The sequence below is a fragment of the Pituophis catenifer genome, unplaced genomic scaffold, assembly GCF_029215685.1.
Source record: "Pituophis catenifer annectens isolate HBS135680 unplaced genomic scaffold, rPitCat1.0.hap2 SCAF_9, whole genome shotgun sequence".
In the NCBI taxonomy this organism is placed as follows: Eukaryota; Metazoa; Chordata; class Lepidosauria; order Squamata; family Colubridae; genus Pituophis; species Pituophis catenifer.
The window spans coordinates 990791-1012241 of NW_027256889.1; the positions used below are offsets into that span (position 1 = coordinate 990791).

The window sequence follows — 21451 nt, forward strand, 5'->3', positions numbered from 1 at the left end:
GCTGCCCTGCGTGTGTGAGTGTGGGAGTGAGCGTGCGCGAGCGTGGGAGCGTGGGGGCGCGCGCGCGTGTATGTATGTCTGTACGTGGGTCTCCGGGCGTGCGCGCGCGCGCGTGTGTGGAACTCGGCCTCCCCGGTGGGGCCGGAGCGGGCCGCGGCGACGGTGAGTGGGGCGGCGGGGGGGGGAGGGGGCGGCGGGAAAGCGGCGAGTCTGAGGAGACCCGGCCCGGCCCCCTCCCCTCCCCTCCCCCGCCCGCCGGGGGTCTTTAGGCAGCGGCCCCGCCCCCCGGGGAGGGGGCCTCGGCGTGCCCCGCCTCTTTCCCCCGCGACCCCCGCCCCATCATCCCCAGCCACGCCATGGGGGCGGGGGGGGCTCCCGTCGCAGCCCGAAAGGAGCGGCGCGGCTGGACTTGAGACCCTTCCCAGACGCCGAAGCCCCCCCTCTGAATTGGCCAGTTGTGGGGCGGGGGGGTCTGCTCCTGGCTGTTATGAAGACCCCCCACTTTCCCTTCTGGGGGGCTGGGGGGGAGGACAGTCCTCTTCTCCCCCCCTCCCGAAGTGGGCGCGCCCCCCACCCTCCTTCGGCGTTTCTGGGGCACCGAAGCCCCCCTGAGAGGAGCGGGACCCTCGCCCGGCCCCCCTTCCCTTGCCAGGATGCCCCTTCCTCGGCTGAGGGGGGTCCTCAGGGTCTGCCTGGCCCCGAAACCCCTTCCTCCCTAGGGCTGCCTCTACCCCTCCCTGACCCCCCCTCCCAAATTTAATTTATTAAATGTATATGCCGCCCACCTCACCAGCCACTCTGGGCGGCCTGTATAAAACCATTCCAGGATTCAACGCGTGAAAGTATTAGGCATATAAAAGTTAAAACAATAAAGTTTCTACGAAAGTGGATCCGTTTGCTGGGCTGCCTGCTCTCTGGGTTGCTCTTCGGCCCCCCAAGAAGGAGGAAGCTGCTTTCCTGGGTCTGCAGCTTTTGCCCCCTTTAAAATAAACTTTCCCTCTGGAAGGAAGGAATTTTTTCCCTTCCTTTCTCCCAGGTCTCCAAGGTTTCTGTTGAAGGCCTCCCTCCACAGGTGGTTTGGGGATCATTTCTGCCCAACATCTCACTTTTGCTTCCAGTAGGGAACCCCCTTGGTGGAAGAGGACCCAGGATGGGGAAACTCCAGGGGTACAAATGTATCTGGGGACATTGGCAGTTTCCAAAAGTTTAAAATGTAGATTTATGACACAAAGAGCCGGGGTCTGACTTTCACGCACCGGGGAACGAGGGCTACTTTTCCCCATGGTGTCATAAACAATTTATAAACTCACTCAGATGTTCCCTTTAGGCTTCTTTTACAGGGAATATTTGCCTGTATTCATCTTATGGGCTGCCTCATTGTTTTCGTCCTTATGTTGATTGTTGCCTCACCTTGTTGCCCTGTGATGCTTTTCTTTTTTGTTCTATCACTTAGCTCGCTCTGCGTGATTGTTGCTTGCAGAATACTTCTCTGGGAGCTGAAATACTGTCCTGTAGTTAAATGTCTATGGAGATTCTCAATCATCCAGGTTGTGGTTGTCCCATAGGTGCCTTTTCAAAAACAACTGGACTTCCTTGGTTTTTTTCCCCTTGAAAATGTTTCACTTCTCACGGAAGAAGTTTCTTCAGTTCTTTAGTTACTTCAGCTCACAGTGGGAAGGTTCGCAGGTTCACCTTCAAGAGCACCCCTTGGCTGAGGATTAGGAGTGACATGATGTCTTCCAATATTCGAGGGCTGTCACAGAGAAGAAAGAGGGGGTCGACCTATCCTCCAAAGCACCTGCATGCAGGACAAGAAGCAAGGGATGGAAACTAATCGAGGAGAGAACCAACCTGGAACTAAGGAGAAATTTCCTGACAGTGAGGACAAATAACCAACGGAAGGGCTTGCCTCCTAAAATTGTGGGTGCTCCATCACTTGGAGGTTTTCAAGAAAAAGACTGAACAACCATATGTCCAGGATGGTATAAAGTTTTCTGTCTTGGGCAGGGAATTGGACCAGAAGACCTCCGAGGTCCCTTCCATCCCTAGGATTCTATGTTTCTCTGTTTTTGTCTCTATCTTCTCCATCTGAGGAAAGCATTCCTGCATTTCACCAGCTTCTGACTATACTTGGTAGTGATGCATTGTCTCGGTATGGCCCATGCACTCTGCTGCCAGGTGTTCAATATCCTCTTTGCTCAGATCCTTTTTGGGATACTGGAGAGCAAATGCAAAGTGAATTCATAATATTTAGCTCTGGGTGATTTGTTAGAGGCCCCTCCTCTTTGAGGCAAGCCGGCTGTAGCTTATTAGACTTACTGCATCCTTCATTTTAGCCACCTACTTGTTCCTCGCTATCGGATACAGGTTTTCTTCCATGAAATTACTCCTAGTGATGCTCTGATCTTTCTTCCTTGTTTATAGAGGAATCTTTGGTGGGCTTTTTTTTAAATGGTTAGCCAGGTTTAATGGTTGTCTTCAGATCCAGAAAAGAAGGCTCCAATTTCTGGAAATGCCACCTCCAAACATGATGAAGCAGTGGTAACTCCAAGGTGTAAAGTTTGTTAATCTGTCTTGGGGTCAGTACAGAGATTCTCTCTAATCCTGAGTCCTGAAATTGATGATGAAAAGGGGATCCAGCTATGTCAGTTCTTTCCAAAATTTTGATAACTGGGACAATCCCACATTGTAAAATTGGAGGCACACTTGATTTTATGAGTAAACCTTTAATGTGAAAGAGCTCCTATCCTGTGTTCTGCATTAAGTTCCTAAATTAATGGTCCAGCCTATATACAGTAGCCTGTTCTCACCTAAGCTTCATTGTGGCTGTGCAGCATTTAGCATATTGGGGAAGGTTCATGTTTTAGATTGAACCTCATAATAATCTTCTGGGGTCTTTTGGGGTCTTAACTTATATTAAGTACTTTGTAACCAGGCCTGCCAAGCCAAAGATAATACCTTATGAGATTCTGTTCTTTCTTTTTTTTTTTGTGGGTTTTAAAACTGGAACTAGAAAGCTGCACTAGATTAGAAATTTAGCACAGGTCCTAATGATCTCTGTCGATAAGAACAAAATTCCATATTGCATGTGATGGCTGAGGCTACGTGAGAAACACTGGAGGCCTATATTTAGCTGAAAAGCTTGTCCTACTTAATATCTATATTGTTTTATTGCCAATGACAGATGCCCTTCTACTGAAAGACAAAATTGTGCCACAAGCGCTCGATCAGATGCCGGGTGTCCATCCTGCCCCTGATTTGAACATGTTGGTTTGTTTTCAGACCTTTGGATGAGAATGGCTCTGAATCTTGTTTTATGGTTTGCTTTTCTTGGTCCTGAGAAAGGCCTGGTTAATGCAAGGAAGTAAGTTACAGAAGAAGAGAGTTGGAAGGGACCTTGGAGGTTTTCTAGTCCAACCCCCTGCTCAAACAGGAGACCCTCTACCATTCCAGACAAATGGTTGTCCAGTCTCCTTAAAAACCTCCAGTGTTGGAGCACCCACAGCTTCTGGAAGCAAATTGTTCCACTGATTAATTGTTCTCACTGTCAGGAAGTTTCTCCTTAGTTCCAGATTGCTTCTCCATTTGATTAGTTTCCATCCATTGTTTCTTGTCCTGCCCTCAGGTGCTTTGGAGAACAGGTTGACCCCCCCCTCTTCTTTGTGGCAGCCCCTCAAATATTGGAACATTGCTATCATGTCACCCCTAATCCTCCTTTTCTCCAGACTGGCCGTACCCAATTCCTGAACCATTCTTCATATGTTTTAGCCTCCAGCCTCCAATCATCTTTGTTGCTTTTTTCTGCATTCTTTCCAGAGTCTCTACATCCTTTTTATAATATGGTGACCAAAACTGGACACAGCATTCTAAGTGTGGCCTTACTAAGGCTTTATAAAGCGGTACTAATACTTCACGTGATCTTGATTCTATCCCTCTGTTAATGCAACCTAAGATTGCACTACTTGTTTGGCGGCTGCAGCACACGGCTGGCTCATACTTAAGTGATTGTCCACTAGGACTCCCAAATTCCTCTCCCAGTTACTGCTATAGAGCCAGGTTTCACCTAATCTGTATGTTTGACTTTTCTTGCTGCATCTTTGAGATGTGCTTTTTGTCCTGACAGAGAAAACTTGGCCAAGTCCAAGAGCAAATCTGAAAGCCAAGCTTCAGGATGGGTCATTCCACAATGTGTTCTGTGTGTCCTAGACCGTGAGAGCGTAAAAGCCAAGATTGACAAGTTGTTGCACTTCTCTTGCATAGCTTGTTTGCAAAGCTGTTGTGGCTGGCAGGCGCTGCCATAGAGAAAAAATGGGTGTGTGTATGTGTGCTTTGGACACGGTTTGTGCAGAGACAAGTCGGGCCAGCTAAAACTCCGTCTGTTTTTGCAAGAGAAGCGAGGGAAGGATCACTGGGTAGCAAGCAGTGTTTCTTGGCTGTAATGACTATACAGGTGATCCTCAGTTTACAACTCTTCGTTTAGTGACAGTTCAAAGTTACAACAGCTCTGAAAAAGAGACTTACAACCATTTTTCACACTTATGACCGTTGCAGCATCCCCATGGTCACATGTTCCAAATTCAGATGCTTGGCAACTGATTCCTGTTTATGGCAGTTGCAGTGTCCTGAGGTCATGGGATGGCCCCCTTTTGCAACCTTCTGACAAGCAAAGTCAATGCGGAAACCAGATTACTGGCTAATTACTAATTTAAGAACTGCAGTGATTCCTTTAACAACAGTGGCAAGAAAGGTCGTAAAATGGGGCAAAACTTAAGTTAACAAATATCTCACTTAGCAATGGAAATTTTGGGCTCGATTGTGGTCATACATTGAGGACTACCTGTATAGGAACAGGGGCCATTCAAATGCTGCTGCCTCACTTCTTTTACACCGGCATGTCTTTTAAGGTGTCTACTGTTAAGGTCAGGGGTCTCCAATCTTGGAAATGTTAAGACCTGTGAACTTCAGCTCACAGCTGGCTGAGGAATTCTGAGAGTTAGTCCAAGTTTGGACACTGCTAGTCACAGTTATTCTCAACTCTGTTTTGTGCCATGCAAGTAGACAGCCTCTCTAGTAAGAAGAACATGACACCTTGCTTTGTCTTAGAAGCTCATCGGAATGAACACATTAGGAAAAAATCTGACTTCTTTTCAAAGTTTTTTTTCTCTCTCCCACCTAAATATCATTTTTGCATCAGCAACACAACGAATATCCGTGCAGGATTTCGAAGAATCCTCCTTCCTCAAAGAAGGTGGTGTTACGTTTCCATGTTAATCCAAAATAAGGACTTGTGCATCGCTCTCCTGCAACTAACCATATTATGATGAAACTAGTTGCATGCCTTCCGTCTTCGTATCTTCTCTGCGTTGTCCGAGAGCAACACAAGCTGCAAGTATCACAATAGCCGAGACTTGCTTTTTATTAAGCTCTCTGGCCTCCTTCGGTCTGGAAACGGGAGAGCTCCGTTTCTATCAGCCCCTGAAGTTGAAAACCATGTCATTTCTCTTGCGTCCACTTTCTGAATTGGAAAGCCGGGAGTGAAATTGGAGGCTCCTGTTGTTTTCTGATTTACACGTCCTATTTTTGGACCTGTGGCAGTGAGGTTTCCTTGGTTTTGATTTGCAGGGTGAGAACCAGAAGCATGCCCTAGGGTGCCCGGAGGGAAGGGGAAGGATAACCACAGCTCATCTGCGTTGTATTCTTTTGCTCCAGTTAAACATCCTGCAGTGTGTTTTGGAGTAGCAAAATGGGCTTAGCCTTGCATTTTTGGAGTCAGCGGGGGAAGTGGCCAGAAGTGTTTGGTAAAGGATATTTCGGCTTAGCTGAGTCACTGGAACCTGACTGTAATTCTAGGTTTCTCGTCCTGGCTTGTTTGTATAACGGACATACATTTCCCTCCTTTGGGCAAAATCTGAATAGCAGATATCAAAGTTTGATGTGCAAAAGATTTCAAAGTGAAGGACAGGTAGTTCCCGACTTAATTCATTTAGGGACCGTTCAAAGTTACAGTGGCATTGAAAACAAAGGGACTTATGCACATTTTTCACGCTTACGACCTTTGCAGCATCGGAAGCCAGATTCACTTAACAACCTGTTACTGACTGCAGTGATTTGCTTAATAACTATGGCAAGAACGGTCATAAAATGCGGCAAAACTTACTTAACAATTGTTTTGCTTAGCAACAGAAATTTTGGGCTTGGATGTGGTCATAATTCAAGGATTCCCTCTTTTATCTGTCCACCAAGTTTAAGTCACGCTTTTCTTTAGACTACCCAACTCGTGTCCAGTTTTGGCTTGTCGTCCCTTTGGTGCTGTGTTGCTGGTCCGTTCTTCCCTCTTCGATGCTCCCGGTCCCTACCTGTGTGGCAGAGGGCCTCTCCTGGGTGTGCATGTGACTGCGGATGGCATTTGGTTGCGTGTTGCCTTCCTTCTTCTTTTGAAGGTATAATTAGGGCCAGCTGCCTCTCTGCCCCTCCAGACTCCTCCTGGTTGTTTTCTTTGGGGAGTAGGCTTGCTTCAGTTACCTCTAATTATAGTGTCCAGAGAATAGAAGGACCCAGACAGCTGTTTCCTCAGTCTATTCTCATCTAAGAAAGAACATAGAAAGTCCAGTTGCCTCTTGAAAAAGCACCTTTGGGACAACCATGACCTGGTGGATGAGAGTCTCTGGATTGCTCTTGTCTTGTCTTGAATTCCTGCACCTTAACCCAACCTGTGAAATTTCAGGGATTTCCTGTAGGCACGCTGGCTGCCTGGCTTTGACTGGTAGTTAATTAGATTCATCCATCTCAACCGGCGTCTGTCTCCTTTGGGGGTCTTGGGGAAGTCATTTAAAGCTTTTACGATATTGCTTCTTGGGGCTGCAGAATTTGCATACCTCTCTCCATTGAGCCTCTCAAAATGCAATTTGTTGGAGGTGATTGTCCTCACGCTCTCCTCTTCCTTTTGACGCTCATCCAAACACCGTCTCCATAAATCCATGCTACTTTTTTCTTTGACTAGCTAACTCTAATACGAAGAATGTCAGGTTCATCGTTCTTTGTAAATAATTCTCAAAATAGCTTACACGAGAAGTAAGAAAACACAATTAGTAAGTTTCTGGGTTTAACAGAGTTGGAAGGGACTTTGGAGGTCTTCTAGTCCAACTCAGACAGGAAACCCTACACCATTTCAGACAAACGTTTGTCCGATCTCTTGTTAAAAACCTCCAGGGTTGGAGCATTCACAAGTTCTGGTGGCAAGCAGTGGTTCATTGTCCTCCCTGCTAGGAAGTTTCTCCTTAATTCCAGGTTGCTTCCTTCCTTGATTAGTTTCCATCCATTCTTTCTTGCCCTTCCCTCCAGTGCTTTGGAGAATAATTTGACCCCTTCCTCTTCTTTGTGGCAGCCCCTCAAATACTACTATCATGTCACCCCTGGGACGCCTTTTCATTAAATTAGACCTACCCAATTCTCTCAACTGCTCTTTATATCTTAGTGTACTGTTAAGTGTTTAAAGGAGCAGGTGTTTGTGTTTTCTTTTGACCTCTGTGTTTCAAAGCTGGCTGGGGAATTCTGGGAGTTGAAGTCCACAAGTGTTAACATGGCCAATCTGTGCTAGATAATAGAGAAATTGGGAGGGATTTCCAGAGTATCATATCTATTTTTCTCCCTTTTGTACAGGGAGATCTGAAAGGATCCGTCAAAGAAGAGGAATCCCAAAGAACCTACAGGGAACCAAGAGTTTCTGACTGACTTCTGTGCCACCCTACTAGAGTGAAAATCGGTGTTGTGGTGCTGCCTATCCGCTAAACACCCCCCCTCCTTGAAAACATGTGAGGGGTGCCCCTTTCCCTGTGCTTTTCTTGACCCCTCTGTGGGTGCGTTGCTGCTAAGGCCAAGGCGCTGGCCATCATGATGTTCCGGGATCAGGTGGGCATCCTGGCCGGCTGGTTCAAAGGCTGGAACGAATGTGAGCAGACGGTCGCCCTGCTCTCCCTTCTCAAGCGCATCTCTCGCACCCAAGCCCGCTTTCTGCAGCTGTGCCTGGAGCACTCGCTGGCCGACTGCACAGAGATCCATGTTCTGGAATCTGAAGCTAACAGCGCAGGTAAGTCAAGATTTTGTGTGTGTGTGTTTGTGTGTGTGTATAGTGTGAGCTTTTCTCCCCACCTCCTTTTTGTTTGCATTCTGACAGTTTGTCCATTTGGGTACAGCTAATCCTTGATTTATAACCATTCTGTTAGCGATTGTTTGAAGTTACTTCACTGGAAAATGTGACTTACAGCTGCTTTTCACGCTTAACGACCATTGCAGCATTTCCCCACCCCCACCCCGTCACCTGATCAAAATTCAGGCACTTGGCAACTGGCATGTGTTTATGACAATTGCAGTGTCCTGGGGTCACGTGATTGAAATTTGTGACCTTCCCAGCCGGCTTCGGACGAGCGACGCCCATTGGAGAAGCCAGATTTGCTTAACGACTGCATGATTCCCTTTACAACTGCAGGCATTTGCAAGGCTGGCAGGGGAATCCTGGGAATTGAAGTCCACAAGTCGTAAAGTTGCCACGTTTGGAGAGCCCTGTCCTAGATCCCGCCAGCTGAAATCCCTTGGCTGATGTATACATTATACTGTTAAATATAACAGCCGTGTAAAAGTAACAGCCTATAAGAGATAGGGTGGCATCCGATAGGGCCCTAGTATCGCTCTTGTGGCTGCAAGCCAGCCATCCTGAAGGCCAGGGTGGAGGACAGTGGGCCTTTTATGACTTGTGGACTTCCACTGCCAGAATGAGCATGGCTGGCTCAGGAATTCTGGGAGTTGAAGTCCACAAGTCATAAAAGGGCACTCCTTCCCCACACCTGACGTAGGCCTTGGTTGGAAGGATCCCGCCTCCAGATTAGGGTCTTCCATTGGAGAGCCCAGAAGAGGTTCCTGGCTCTGAAGCAGCCTTGTCTGATTTGCATCCTTTCTTCTCCTCCTCCTCCTCCTCCTCCTCCTACTACTACTACTACTACTACTTCTCCTCCCCGCCAGCCATCATCAACCAATGGCACCAAGAGCCAAAAGACAAAGTGGTCTCCCTGCTCCTCTCCCACCTGCCTCTCCTCCAGCCCGGCAACGCAGATGCTAAGTCCGAGTACATGAAGCTTTTGCAGAAGGTGCTGGCCTACTCCATAGAGAGCAACCTCTTCATCGAAGAGAGCCGGCAGCTGCTGTCCTACGCCCTCATTCATCCGGCCACCACCCTGGATGACCGCAGCTCCCTGGCCCTTTGGCTCAACCATCTCGAGGAGCGCCTTTCCAGCGGCTACCCCAGCCAGGGCAGGGCACGGCCAGACACGGCCTACCACTCGCGCCAAGGCTCCGACGACTGGCAAGGTCCAGGGGAGACGGGCCTCGGAGACCTGGGCCACGGCTGGCAGGAGAAGGCGCCACGGGAAAATGGTCACATGTCCTTCCACCCTGCCAGCTCGGTGTCCTCGGGCATCAATAGTATTGGGAGCAGCACGGGCAGCACAGGTTCGGAAGGGCTTTGCTGGGGAAAGGGATGGAAAATGGGGTGAGGGGGGGAGGCTGAGATATTTGTCAGGAGCTGGAAACGCTTTTCATATTCCCAGATCAAAACAGGCTTTTCTGTGAGATGTGTTCAAATCCTGGCTTGTGAGCTAGGAAACCTTCACTTGGGGGACTCTTAGCCTCGTAGTTTGGGTGCCAGCTATACAACCTGCTACTTTTATTGTTCGACTTTTTGAATTTGGCAGGGTGACTTTGGGCCAATGACAAGGAGGTTGGGAGTTCTAGTCCTGCCTTAGGCATGAAAGCTAGCAGGGTGATTTTTGGGCCAACACCAGGAAATGGAGTTCTAGTACCAGCTTATGCACGAAAGCCAGTTGGTTAGCCTTGGGCCAATCGCGATGTCCTTTCCATGAAAGGAATTGGGAATAATTTTGTGACTGTCTGCTCCTCGCAGCTCTTCCTTGCCAAATCCACCCCAGCCCACTGAAGCGCTCCATGTCGCTCATCCCGTCGGGCCAGCAGGTCACCAGCGAGTGGATGAACGTGGATGAGATGGGGGCCAGGCCGGCCTTCATCTCCAGTGGGGAGCATGCGCCCCTCTCGCCCCAAAGCAGCGTGGCCTCCTCAGGCAGCGAGCAGACTGAGGAACAGCCTGGCAGTCGGAACACCTTTCAAGAGGATGGCAGTGGCATGAAAGGTACGGCAGGTGCTGGGGAAGGTCGAATCAGGGCCCCAGATCAGAGGCCGGCCAGGGATGGGAAGGTTCTGCTTTGCTTGCGTAACTCCAGCCCTGGGATCGGAGGGGTCAGCAGAGCCCCTCGTGTTTCTGATCCTCTCAGACTTATTTGCCATTGCTTTTTTTTACTGGGTTTATGATGCAGATACATTACAGAGAAAAGCCCAGCCTGTCCCACAGAGCTATATAAGTAGTTCTTGGCTCACAGTGGTTCATTTAGTGGCCATTCAAAGTTACAACGGCACTGGAAAAAGTGACTTGTGACCGTCTTTCACACAAGCGTTACAACATCCTCATGGTCGCGGGATCAGAATTCAGACACTTGGCAACTGGCATGTACTTATGACGGTTGCAGTGTCCCAAGGTCATGTGATCCCCTTTTGCGACCTGATTAGCAAAGTCAGTGGGGAAGCCAGATTCACTTAAGAACCAAGTTACTGACTTAACGGCTCGCAGGGAAGGTCATAAAATAGAGCAAAACTCACTTAACAACTTTCTTGCTTAGGAACAGAAATTTTGGGCTCAGTTATGGTTGTAAGTCAAAGACTTAAGTGTACCGCCTCAGTGGGTTCTGTAAGTCAATTACTTGGGGGGCATCCAGAAATACATTTGGAAGAGGATGTGGCCTTGTTAGCCTCGATTTGGCTGTCCCGAACGTTGCATCGAGATTGTGAAGACGGGGTGGAGTGGGGGGGGGCTCTTGTAGCCCCAGCATGGAGACTTGGTAGACCTTGAGCAGGCCCTGCTCTCAAAGCAGCACTGGGAAACTCCATCATCATTTCTTACTTCACCCCAAAAATGTCTCCTTGAACTTCTCTTGGAGGGAGGGCTGCATGTAGCCGTTTGTTGGGGACCAGCAGCGTGCTTCACTGGTGGTCTCCTCCAGGAAACAGGGCTTTGGGGGCAGGAGTCCTGACTCCTTGGTGCTTCCCCACAGATGTTCCCTCGTGGCTGAAGAGCCTCCGTCTCCACAAATACGCAGCCCTTTTCTCCCAAATGACCTACGAAGAGATGATGACTCTCACGGAGCAACATCTGGAATCGCAGGTATTGCAGGGCAGGAGGGAGAGCAGGGAAAAGGGGCTACCTCCTGCCTAGTTTGAAAGGCTGGCAGTTGGGTGGTACCTGGGAGAGCCAACTTGGTTTCCCATTCCTCTGACTTTGGTCACAGTGACACCTCCAAAATGCCACATTACACACCGTTGAGGGGGCCGCTCTGAAGACACAGATATGTCCCTCCCCTCAAGGCTAGAGTGCAGGTGCATGTCTGAATTGCCTTTTTAGCTCTTCTTCTCCTCCTCCCCTACGCAGAATGTGACCAAAGGAGCGAGGCACAAAATTGCCTTAAGTATCCAAAAGTTGCGTGAAAGGCAGAGTGTCCTGAAGTCCTTGGAGAAGGTAAGGGACCTGTTGAGCAGACCTGGGATTCCATGGTCAACCATGGGTTGTTCGAATGGTTTGGAGCAGGGCTTCTCAACTATGGTCCGCGGACCTCTGGGGGGCTGTGATGTCACAAGAGGGTCCGTGAAGGCTTGAAGAAATATTATGATTTAAATCTTAAGTCTTGGCAGGGGGCGGGGTGTGTGTGTGTCCATTGTGAAGAAAAGATTGAGTACTTCCTCAAACTTGGAAATTGTAAGATATGTGGACTTCAACTCCCAGAATTCCTCCACCAGCTGGCTTAATTCCTAAAATTCATAGAATTGCCCAGACAGCTGTGCTGGGGATTCTGGGAGTTGAAGTCCACAAGTCTTAAAGTGGCCAAGGTTGGTCACCCCTAGTTTAGAGAGAGTTTCTCTCTTTATTCAACATTCAGAAATTATCTCATTAAATACTTGGTTTTCGTGCAAGTGGAAACACAATGAGCAGGCGTTGTTTGCCATAGCTTAGGATGCAGGACTTAAAGTTACACCAAATGTGTGTGCTTTGGGATGCTGCGTGAGATGCATTGCTCTTTGTTTGCTGGCAGAGAGTTGTGTCACTCAGCTGTTGGGTCAGAATGCTGGATCAGAGCCCTGCAGGAAAACCCTCCCCCTTGTTTCCAGCAGTTGTTGGCTGAAAAATGAATTTCAACACCCGTAGCATCAGGCTGCAGCATGACGAAAGTGATGGGGGTCAGAATGAAGGGCGTTGGGAAAGCCCTTCATTAATGCCTAAGCAAAGAGAAATGGCTGGCACAAGGCAAGCAGAATCCCAGGAGAATCCTTCCCCTCGCCCTCCCCCTCTTTTCTCTCCAGGACATTTTGGAAGGGGGGAACTTATGGAATGCGCTTCAGGAACTGCAGCAGATCATCACCACCCCCATCAAGGCCTTCCACACTCTGCATGCTGTGGCCGCATCCAAGGAGGCCCAGCCACTGGCAGCCGAGCCAAGGGGGGGTCCCACGCTGGGCCTGGAGAAAAGCAACGAGGACAAGGAAGCCCCCGAGGACCACTTCCCACCCCCAACAGGCTCTCCGTGTGACGGAGAATCCGGAGCGGCACCGATCGCCGAAGGGGACATTGCAGGCCAGTTCACTCGCGTGATGGGTAAAGGTGAGCTCTTTGGGGGGGAGGGGGGGTCAGGCCCTTTATATCTGCCCCCAGCAACCAGGATAGGTTACGCTGACTTTTTTCAGCAAGGCCTTCAAGAACGCTAGAATGAGTGGGCTGTGCTGTGGGTCTCTTTGTAGCTCAGGGTTGAACTGTGGGGTCCTTGGTGCTCTCTGAGCATGTTGGTTTTATCCCAGACGTTTCATGACCCTACTAGGTAACATCATCAGTGCTGGAAGGGAGTGGGGTTTGTGGAGAGGAAGAGGACAGCAACTCAGATAGGTTGCTGTCTGAGCTTGGTGATTTTCTTGCAGACGTTTCTTGACCCACCTAGGTAACATCATCAGTGTGCTTGTCAGTGCACTGATGATGTTACCTAGTTTGGTTATGAAACGTCTTCAAGAAAACCACCAAGCTCAGAGAGCATCAAGGTGTTTCTTTTTGTTATTTTACATTGTATTTGGCTTGTGGTTTTCCAGCTTTGGTGTAAGCCTCTAGGAGTTGCTTGATTTTAGTGGTATATAAGTTAGACAGACAATGGTACTCAAAGAAGCTCCGATTTCTCCATTGCTCCAGGGGCCCCTCCGTAACCATTTCCCCCTCCTTTCCTGCAGTGTGTACGCAATTGCTCGTCTCCCGGCCAGACGAGGAGAACATCACCAGTTACCTCCAACTGATAGAGAAGTGCTTGATGCACGAGGTAAGCCTGGACATTATGGGAGCCCCAGAGGTCAGCCGTCTGAGGCTGCTGGTTTTCTCCCTTTCCCAATATGGCTACCTTTTGTCCCACTCCTGACAGGCCTTCACCGAGACCCAGAAAAAGCGCCTCTTGTCCTGGAAGCAGCAGGTCCTGAAGCTGCTCCGTACTTTCCCGAGGAAGGCCGTGCTGGACATGCAAGGCTATCGCCCCCAGAAAGGGTAGGTCTCTGGGCACCGCGGGTGGGCGTAAAATGCCAGCATGGCATCCAAGCGGGCACGAGGAGCTTCCTAGGCTAATTGAGCAGAGCTCCAGGGCTTTCCTCAGTGAAGCAAAACCTGGCAAGATTGAGCAGACTTAAGAAACAGACACTGTGTAGAACTAGAGCTTCTTTTATAGCTATAGTAGTAGCTTTACCTCTTCAGTTGTGGCAACTTTGTAGGCGAGTGCTTTCCATGCATGTTCCCCTTTGCAAACAGCTCGGATGGTATCAAGCCAGTGTCTTTTTTACTTGCTGCTGCTTCTTTATTCACTGTCCATTCCTAGCATCATTGGCTTCTCCAATGAATTTGCACACATGACAAGGTAAATCTGACGTAGTCTTGTGATTTTGGCTTCTAGGGATGTTTCTGGCTTTATACGATTCAGCACCTCTCTGTTGGTTACTCTGCTGTCCATGGTATACGCAATAATTGATCATTAGCACTAGCGCTTAGACTTATATCCTGCTTCACAGGGCTTCGCAGCCCTCTCCAAGCAGTTTACAGAGTCAGCCTCTGGCCCCCAACAATCTGGGTCTTCATTTCACCCACCTCGGAAGAATAGAGGCTGAGTCGACCTTGAACCGATCAGGATTGAACTTCTGGCAGGCAGCAGTTTGCCTGCAATGCTGCATTCTAACCATTGGGACGGAGGGAGGGAGGAAGGGCAGGAAGGAAGGTTGGTTGGTTTACCGAGTCAGCCTCTTGCCCCCAACAATCTGGGTCCTCATTTTACCCACCTCAGAAGGACAGAAGACTGAGTTGACCTTGAGCCGGTCAGGATCGAACGTCTGGCACACAGCAGTTTGCCTGCAATGCTGCATTCTAACCACGGCACCACCGAGGCTCTACTAATAATTTAATGGTTACTCTGGCTGTCCGTGATAATATTCAGTAATTTATGCTACAGTTCAAAGAAGTCGATTCTTTTTCAATCAGCCATTTTTAATGTCCAGCTCTCAGAAACAGACATCATTATAGGGAAGACTATTGCTCTTAACTAGATTGCTTTTTGCATTTATATCCATCTCTCTACTTTTCCAGGCCTTACTCATGCTAACCTTTGCAATGCAGCTTTATGGCAATAACTCAATCCGGCTCACCTTATAACTATAGCAAGAACTCTATAAAGAGCTGTGTGGCGCAGTGGTTAAAATGCAGCATTGCAGGCTGACTCTGCCCACAGCCAGGAAGTTCGATCCTGACAGGCTTACGGTATCCTTCCCATGAGATTGATAAAAGGAGGACCCAGATTGTTGGGGGCAAGAGGCTGAGTCTAAACCGCTTAGAGAGGGCTGTGAAGCACTGTGAAGCGGTATAGAAGAGAGAGGTCTCCCTCTTTTCTCATGAATAGGTGTGGGGAGGGGGTTTGTCTGGTGTGTTCTCACAAACCACTTTCTTGGTCTGGGTTTAACCTCATTTACTCGATCGTTGCCCTGGCAGTGGATCCCCCTGTCCCCAAGACCATTCCAGACCTTTGATGCGCAGAGGGCTGCCTCGGGAGCGGGTCAGAATACGGCTGGATCTGCAGCCACCGAGTGTCTTTAGCAATCCTCCTCCTGTAGGAAGGCAGAGCTCCTCTTCGACGTCATGGAGAGACTTTTGCACGCGCAAAACTCAGTTCCCAAAAAGACCTTGGTGCCTTTCAGAGCTTTATGAGCAGCTGTTGAGCTAGCTAATATTATGACAAGCGAAGGGCAAGTCTGGATGGCTTTGTCACTTTGTGGTGTCTGCCTGCCACGCAAGTGACACTTCAGGGATCCTTTGCGGGAAAGATGGAACCAGATCGGTGTCAGAACTATTTCCGAAGCCGCCAGCTTAAAACGCGTGAATCCTGAAGAGCGTTGCCCCCAGTTGCTTGCAAAACTGAATTTAGTTAAACAATAGAAATGGGTTTCTTTTTTGCTTGAAAATGACAGGGAGGTTTTTTTCATTGAACGAATATTTTCATACTTCAAAGAAGCTGTCACTATAGTAAAAAAAAAAAACCCTGCAAATGCCCCTGTGATTGTGAGGTTGCGATATGCAAATGGAAACGGCTTGGTTTGGATCCTTTTTGAAAAAGCCGGGGCATCCTTAGTCAGAGTGAGGAGATTTCGGGTGGGCTTCCTTGCGGCTCACCCTGGGTGGGGGGGTCTGCTTAGTTAACTTTCCTGTTTGCGATTGGGATGGGGGGAGTCAGGCCTCCCTCCCCTTGGCTGGCTGCCATCAAATGTGAGGAAAGGAAGGAAGGAAACCTTGGCTCCCATTGTGTTCCTCCCAAGAAGGCCTCCCAAGTAGCCTTGTGCTTCAGGGGTGCCCAACCTGTGGGACTGGACTGTGGCCTATTTGCAACTGGGCTGTGTGAGTGAAGGGCCGGTGCGCACATAAACCCATGCCAGACCCGACGACAGCCTGGCCACCGATAGGATTGACTTCCTCTCCCTGTGTTTTTCCAGGTGGGCCTTTGGCTCCAACTCTCTCCCCATAGCTGGATCTGTGGGGGTGGGAGTGGCCCGCCGAGGACAGAGGCAGTTCCAGATGCCCCCCCGTGCCATCCCCCCAAGCCGCATGGGGATCCTGAGTCCCGTGGGGATCGGTGGGGTCTCCCCACGGCACGGACTGACCAGCCCGAATCTGGGGAGCCAAGGTCGGCAGGTGAGATCCACTTTAATTTGGCAGACTAATATCCAAATGCCTTGGAAAAATTGTTGCTGGTCAAGAGGTGCCACGACTGGGAGAAGGTTGGGGGGATCTTTGGCACAGTGAACCCCCCACCCCACGCCGCTCTCTGCTTGCTTGGAAGAAGGGGCCCCTGCCTTTGTCCACCATGCCAGAGAAGCCTCTGTCAATGGCCTCTCATCTTCTGCCATGCGCGGGTCTTTCGATCAGGCAGGAGACCCCATCCCATTTCAGACACATGCTCGTCCAATCACTTCTTAAAAGCCTCCACGGATGGAGCATCTGCAACTTCTGGACGGAAGCTGTTCCACTGGTTAATTGTTCTCACTCTCAGGAAATTCCTCCTCAGTTCTAGTTTGGATAGCAGTCTTCCAGTATTTGAGGAGCTGCCACAAAGCACCAAAAGACAAGACAAGAAGCAACAGATGGAAACTAATCAAGGAGAGAAGCAACATAGGAGAAATTTCCTAAAAGTGAGAATAACCAGTGGAACAGCTTGCCACCAGAAGTTGTGGGTGCTCCATCACTGGAGGTTTTTAAGAAGGGACTGGACAGCCACTTGTCTGGAATAGTTTAGGATCTCCAGCTTGAGCTGGAATCTGTTATTTGGCTGCTCTGACCCCACGGAGGTCAGGGGTTCCTTGTTGGGTGAAACCAAGGAGACTCGCTAGCGGCCTCCATGCTTGGCTTTTCCCACTGAGTTGATGCCGCTGTGATGAGCAGGTGTGTCCAGCGTGGCCCTGGCAGCAGAGAGGCTTTGCATTTCAGAAAGATTTTTTATTCATTTATTCCTGCTTTGTTTCTGATCTTCTCGGAGATCCTGTGCCAACGAGCTTCTTTCCTCTCCCGTAGAACCTCTGGTTTGCCAATCCCGGGGGCAGCAACAGCATGCCCGGCCAGAACCGCAGCTCAGTCCAGCGGACCCACTCACTGCCCGTCCACACCTCCCCTCAGGCCATCCTCATGTTCCCACAGGGTGAGTAAGCCGGACCCTCTGCCTGTCACCTGCATAGGAGGCGTCCGTCTTCGTCCTGCAGCAGGGGATCTCTTGGGAATGCCGCTCTCTGGGTCGGATTCTGGGCCTGGGGCACCAGCCCTTCCCTAAGCAGGGGGCTGGGTCTTTGGGCGAGGGTCTGCCAAGGGCTTGCTCCTCGTTTTTAAGGATCCGCCCTTATCCTCTTTCCTCTCTTTCCTGTTCCTTTCCGACTGGAGCAAATTGGAGGCCCCTGAGCATTAGCCACCAGCAGTGCCGTCTCCCCCCAGCCACCCACGGCTGTGCCTGATGGTTCTTCTCCCCTTTCCTCCAACCTCTCAGATTGCCAGCTCCCTGGAACGGATCTGGAGATCAACCCCACCTTGGAGTCACTGTGCCTGAGCATGACGGAGCACGCGCTGGGCGGTAAGGAGCCCTGGCTTGCCAGATGACGAGAAAGGCTTTGGGCTGGCAAAGGAAGGCCAGCGATGGGTGCCCTGATCCTTCTGAAGGTGTGGAAACAGTCCAGCCCTGGCTGCCGAGGCTGAAGGGTCCGTCTTGTCCACTACTGTCACTCAGCTCGGTCTCCTTGCAGGGCCACGAACACCAGTTTGACCTTCTGAAGGAAAAGTAGATATAAATCTAATACAGGTAGTCCTCGACTTACAACAGCTCATATAGTGACTGATCCAAATTACAACAGCACTGAAAAAAGTGACTTAACTGCCATTTTCCACACAACCGTTTCAGCATCCCCGTGGTTGCATGATCAAAATTTGGATGCTTGGCAACCGGCATGTACTTATGACGGTTGCAGTGCCCGGGGGTCATCCGATTCCCTTTTGTGACCTTTTGACAAGCGGAGTCAATGGGGAAGCTGGGTTCACTTAACAACTGCGGCAAGAAAGGTCGTAAAACAGGGCAAAACTCACTTAAAAACTGTCGCTTAGCAGCAGAAATTTTGGGCTCAATTGTAAGTCAAGGACTACCTGTATTCCCCTGGGGCAGGAAGTGGTAAATTCCATTTAGGAGCAACTCGGGGCTTTGGATGTCATAGCCAGCCCGGTTATCTTGCAAGACTCTGATAAAAAGGGACGACCTGAACCGACTCAGAGCTGCTATTTTGCTGCTCAGAGGTTGTATGACCTTTCCTGAAGTGGGCCTTCCGGAATCCTGCGAGGCCGACTCAGGATAGGTGACCGGTCAGTTTCTGACATTCTTTGAAAGGCCGGCTTGCTCAGGCCCTGCCCGTCTTAAAAGCTGAGCTGCGGCTGCCTTCCTTCCTCCTTTATGGCGAAAGCCCCTGGGACCTGAGGAGCAGCTGGAGAGCCACCTGTCTCCCAGGCAAGGATTAACATTTATTATTTATTTATTATTTATTTATTATTTGGACTTATATGCCGCCCTATCTCCGAAAGGACTCAGGGCGGCGCACAACAATAAAACACACAAAATGGCCTTGGTCGCCCCAGGGATGACTTGCTTCCAGGGAGAGAGGAGAGCCACTTGCAACCTGTGATATTCAGGAAGTTCTTAGCGGCTCCTGAAGAAAATTCCCAACAGGGAGAACAATTAAGAGCCTCAAAGATTCCTTGCCTTAAAAAAAAAAATACAAAGATTTGAAATCTGTGCAAAGAATGCTCTAACACCTGGTGTGTCCAATCTTGGCAACTTTTAAGACCTGTGGAATTCAACTCCCAGAATTCCACAGCCAGCAAAGCATCCACAGATCTTAAAGTCAGGGAATTCTGGGAGTTGAAATCCACAGGTCTTAAAAGTTGCCAAGCCCTGCTCTAACCTCTCTTTGTGCGTATTTACCTGTTTACACCCATCTGAATAAACTCAAAGATCCCCAAGATATCAAATCTCCCCTCCCCCAACCGCCCATGTCGAGAAAATGCCCGTGAACACCAGCCTCCTCAATGCTGAGCCCTGTCCTCTCTCTTGCAGATGGCACGGACAAGACCTCAACCATCTGAACAAGCTGGATCTGCGGGCATATTGAGAAGCTTTAGGATGGCTGTTTATTTTTTTTTTCTCCTCCCATTCCTTTTTGTTTTTGTTTGTTTTTTGTTTTAAACCCCTCCCCCAGGGGTATGTCATTACGGGGGTAGGTGAATAATTTTTTTGTTTCCCTCTGACACCCCCACCCCCCAAAATTCGCCCTTCTCCAGCGTTCCTTAGCAGCCAGAGGAATAGAGGAGAAAAAACTGTCACTACAATCTTTACCATCTTATTGTGTTCTAATATTTTTTTTTCCTATTTTTTTATTATTCTTATAACTTCAGATATTGGTTTAATATTTTGATGTACAGGGGAGGTGGCGGTCTCCCCGGTTTAACGTGCGGACGTGGGGGCCTAAATTAGGCCCGGTAAAATTTCCGATTTGGTTTTCCTCTCTCGGCCCCCTCCCCTCCTTTCCAGTGCCTACCTCCTCTCTCGCTCTCCCAGGAAGGGACAGGGAAGGGAATCCAAGGTGACACCTGAGTAGAACCAGAGTCATGCTGAAGGACCCCTCCCCTTGCACTGGGGAGGTGAGCCGTTTCCCCCGGTAGCTCTGGGTCTCTGCCTCGGAGGGGAAGAAGGCAGAAGAGGAGGAAAAAGGGTGCAGCAGGTGACTTATACAATTTTAAAAGTGCCTCTAATACTTGCTTCTACCAAGAGGGGTGGGAGGGGGACCCCAGGGAACGGCCCACGGGGGGGCGGGGGGAGTGGGGGCATCCAGCACACAACCGGTGTTTGTTTTTCATTTTACGCTCTTAAAGCCGCCTCTTTGGAAGAACCGGACAGAGTAGCTTAGGCGTCTCCCAGAAATAGAGTGGGTTTTTTTTAACCTCTTCAGTTCCTGCCCAGTCAGGCTTTTGTTTTTTGTTTTCCCTTCCTTCCTTTTTTTTTTAAATGTGGCAGTATTAAGCCTAGTTCTGTTGAAGCAGTTTGGGTGGATCGGAGATCCCCCGTTTAGGTTTCAGAAGCCGGATTCTCAGTTGAGCTGATTTGCGTTCCTGGCATGGGTTCCAGGCTCTCTTCCCTTTCCCCATGACCCCCCACCCTCCCCCACCCCAGGTTGTGGAGGGGGCAGGAAGGGGGTGGGGGTGGGGGCAAATGGTCGGAACACCTATGCAGCATCTCCCCAAACCGGTCAAGAAGTTTTTCTCTCGTTCTTCAGTCATTTGGGTTGGATAATTGTGTGTCTTCCTTTGTTGAAAGGGACGGTGGGGGAAGAGTGGGAAGGTAGGACCAGGGCAAACTGGCCATAGCAGCACCCGAGGACGGGGTGTGTGAGTGGGGTGGGGTGGGGGGCTTCCCCTCCACCCAGAGTTTCCTGGTACTTAGCAAAGTTGAGGAGCAGATGGGGTGAATTTGCAAAGCCAGGCAGAAAAACCTGCCCAGAGGCTGGCATGCAAGTGATCCAGGAACCGGGATCATGGCTGCAAATTGGGGCTGGGAGGGGGCAGGAAAGACTTTGGGGATACATCCGAGTGGGCTACAAGATTTGGGTGAGGGGGGGTGCAGGAGACCCTGCTTCTGTGGGGTTGGGCACTACCCGGGCCCTCCTTCGCACCTCTTCTCCAGCCGCCTTGTTTACGGTTTCCTAGTTTTGGATAGCTTTACTGCAGGAGGGAGGAGAGGACAGGACTACCTGCCCTCCCCCCCCTCTCCCGGCCTTTTCCCCTTTCCCAAGGAGGCAGTGCCAGGAAGGACAGGGCAGAGCTGGGCTTGCAAACAAAGACCAGCCTTACCTGTTGATAGCAGGTTCAGGTAAACAAGGTGAGAGGTCGAGTGAGGGGGGAGTTGGGGGCTTCACAACCAGGGGGCTGGGAAAGTTTACCCAAGTAAGGTGGGGGGGTGGAGGGGGCCGGCCTGTGGGTTTTGCCCCCCCCCAAACTGGGCACAGTGCCCCTGCTGGGGGTGGTAGTGTCTCTTTGCAGCCCCTTCCTCACCCAACAGCCAGTTCTTAGGTACCGAATTCTCGCCGAATCCCCTCTCCTCTTCCACACCGTTGAGAACTGTTCGAAGTCTGAAAAGCCTTTTTCCAAAGTGTGTACCGAAGAGTAGTGTACAAAAACAAAACAAAAATATGAGAAAAACAAACC

The 21451-nt window shown here is 49.9% G+C and overlaps 1 protein-coding gene across 3 annotated transcripts; it reads left to right on the forward strand.

Annotated features, from left to right (window-relative positions):
* On the forward strand, nt 1-20016 carry SAMD4B (sterile alpha motif domain containing 4B). Of its 3 annotated transcripts, XR_011600738.1 has the most exons (14): nt 1-162; nt 7660-8086; nt 9016-9501; nt 9953-10195; nt 11172-11281; nt 11546-11632; nt 12472-12769; nt 13381-13466; nt 13566-13684; nt 16162-16360; nt 17237-17360; nt 17700-17783; nt 19308-19467; nt 19782-20016. XR_011600738.1 is itself a non-coding variant. In XM_070949263.1 (13 exons), exons 2-13 carry the CDS (start codon nt 7891-7893, stop codon nt 19334-19336), a joined length of 2061 nt encoding a protein of 686 aa, XP_070805364.1. In that variant the 5' UTR covers nt 1-162; nt 7660-7890; the 3' UTR covers nt 19337-20016. The 3 variants fall into 3 exon arrangements, 2 of the variants coding, with proteins under 2 accessions (XP_070805364.1, XP_070805365.1); XM_070949263.1 differs by having other exon boundaries at nt 19308-20016; XM_070949264.1 differs by lacking the exon at nt 9016-9501 and having other exon boundaries at nt 19308-20016.
* The last annotated feature ends 1435 nt before the right edge of the window (nt 20017-21451 follow it).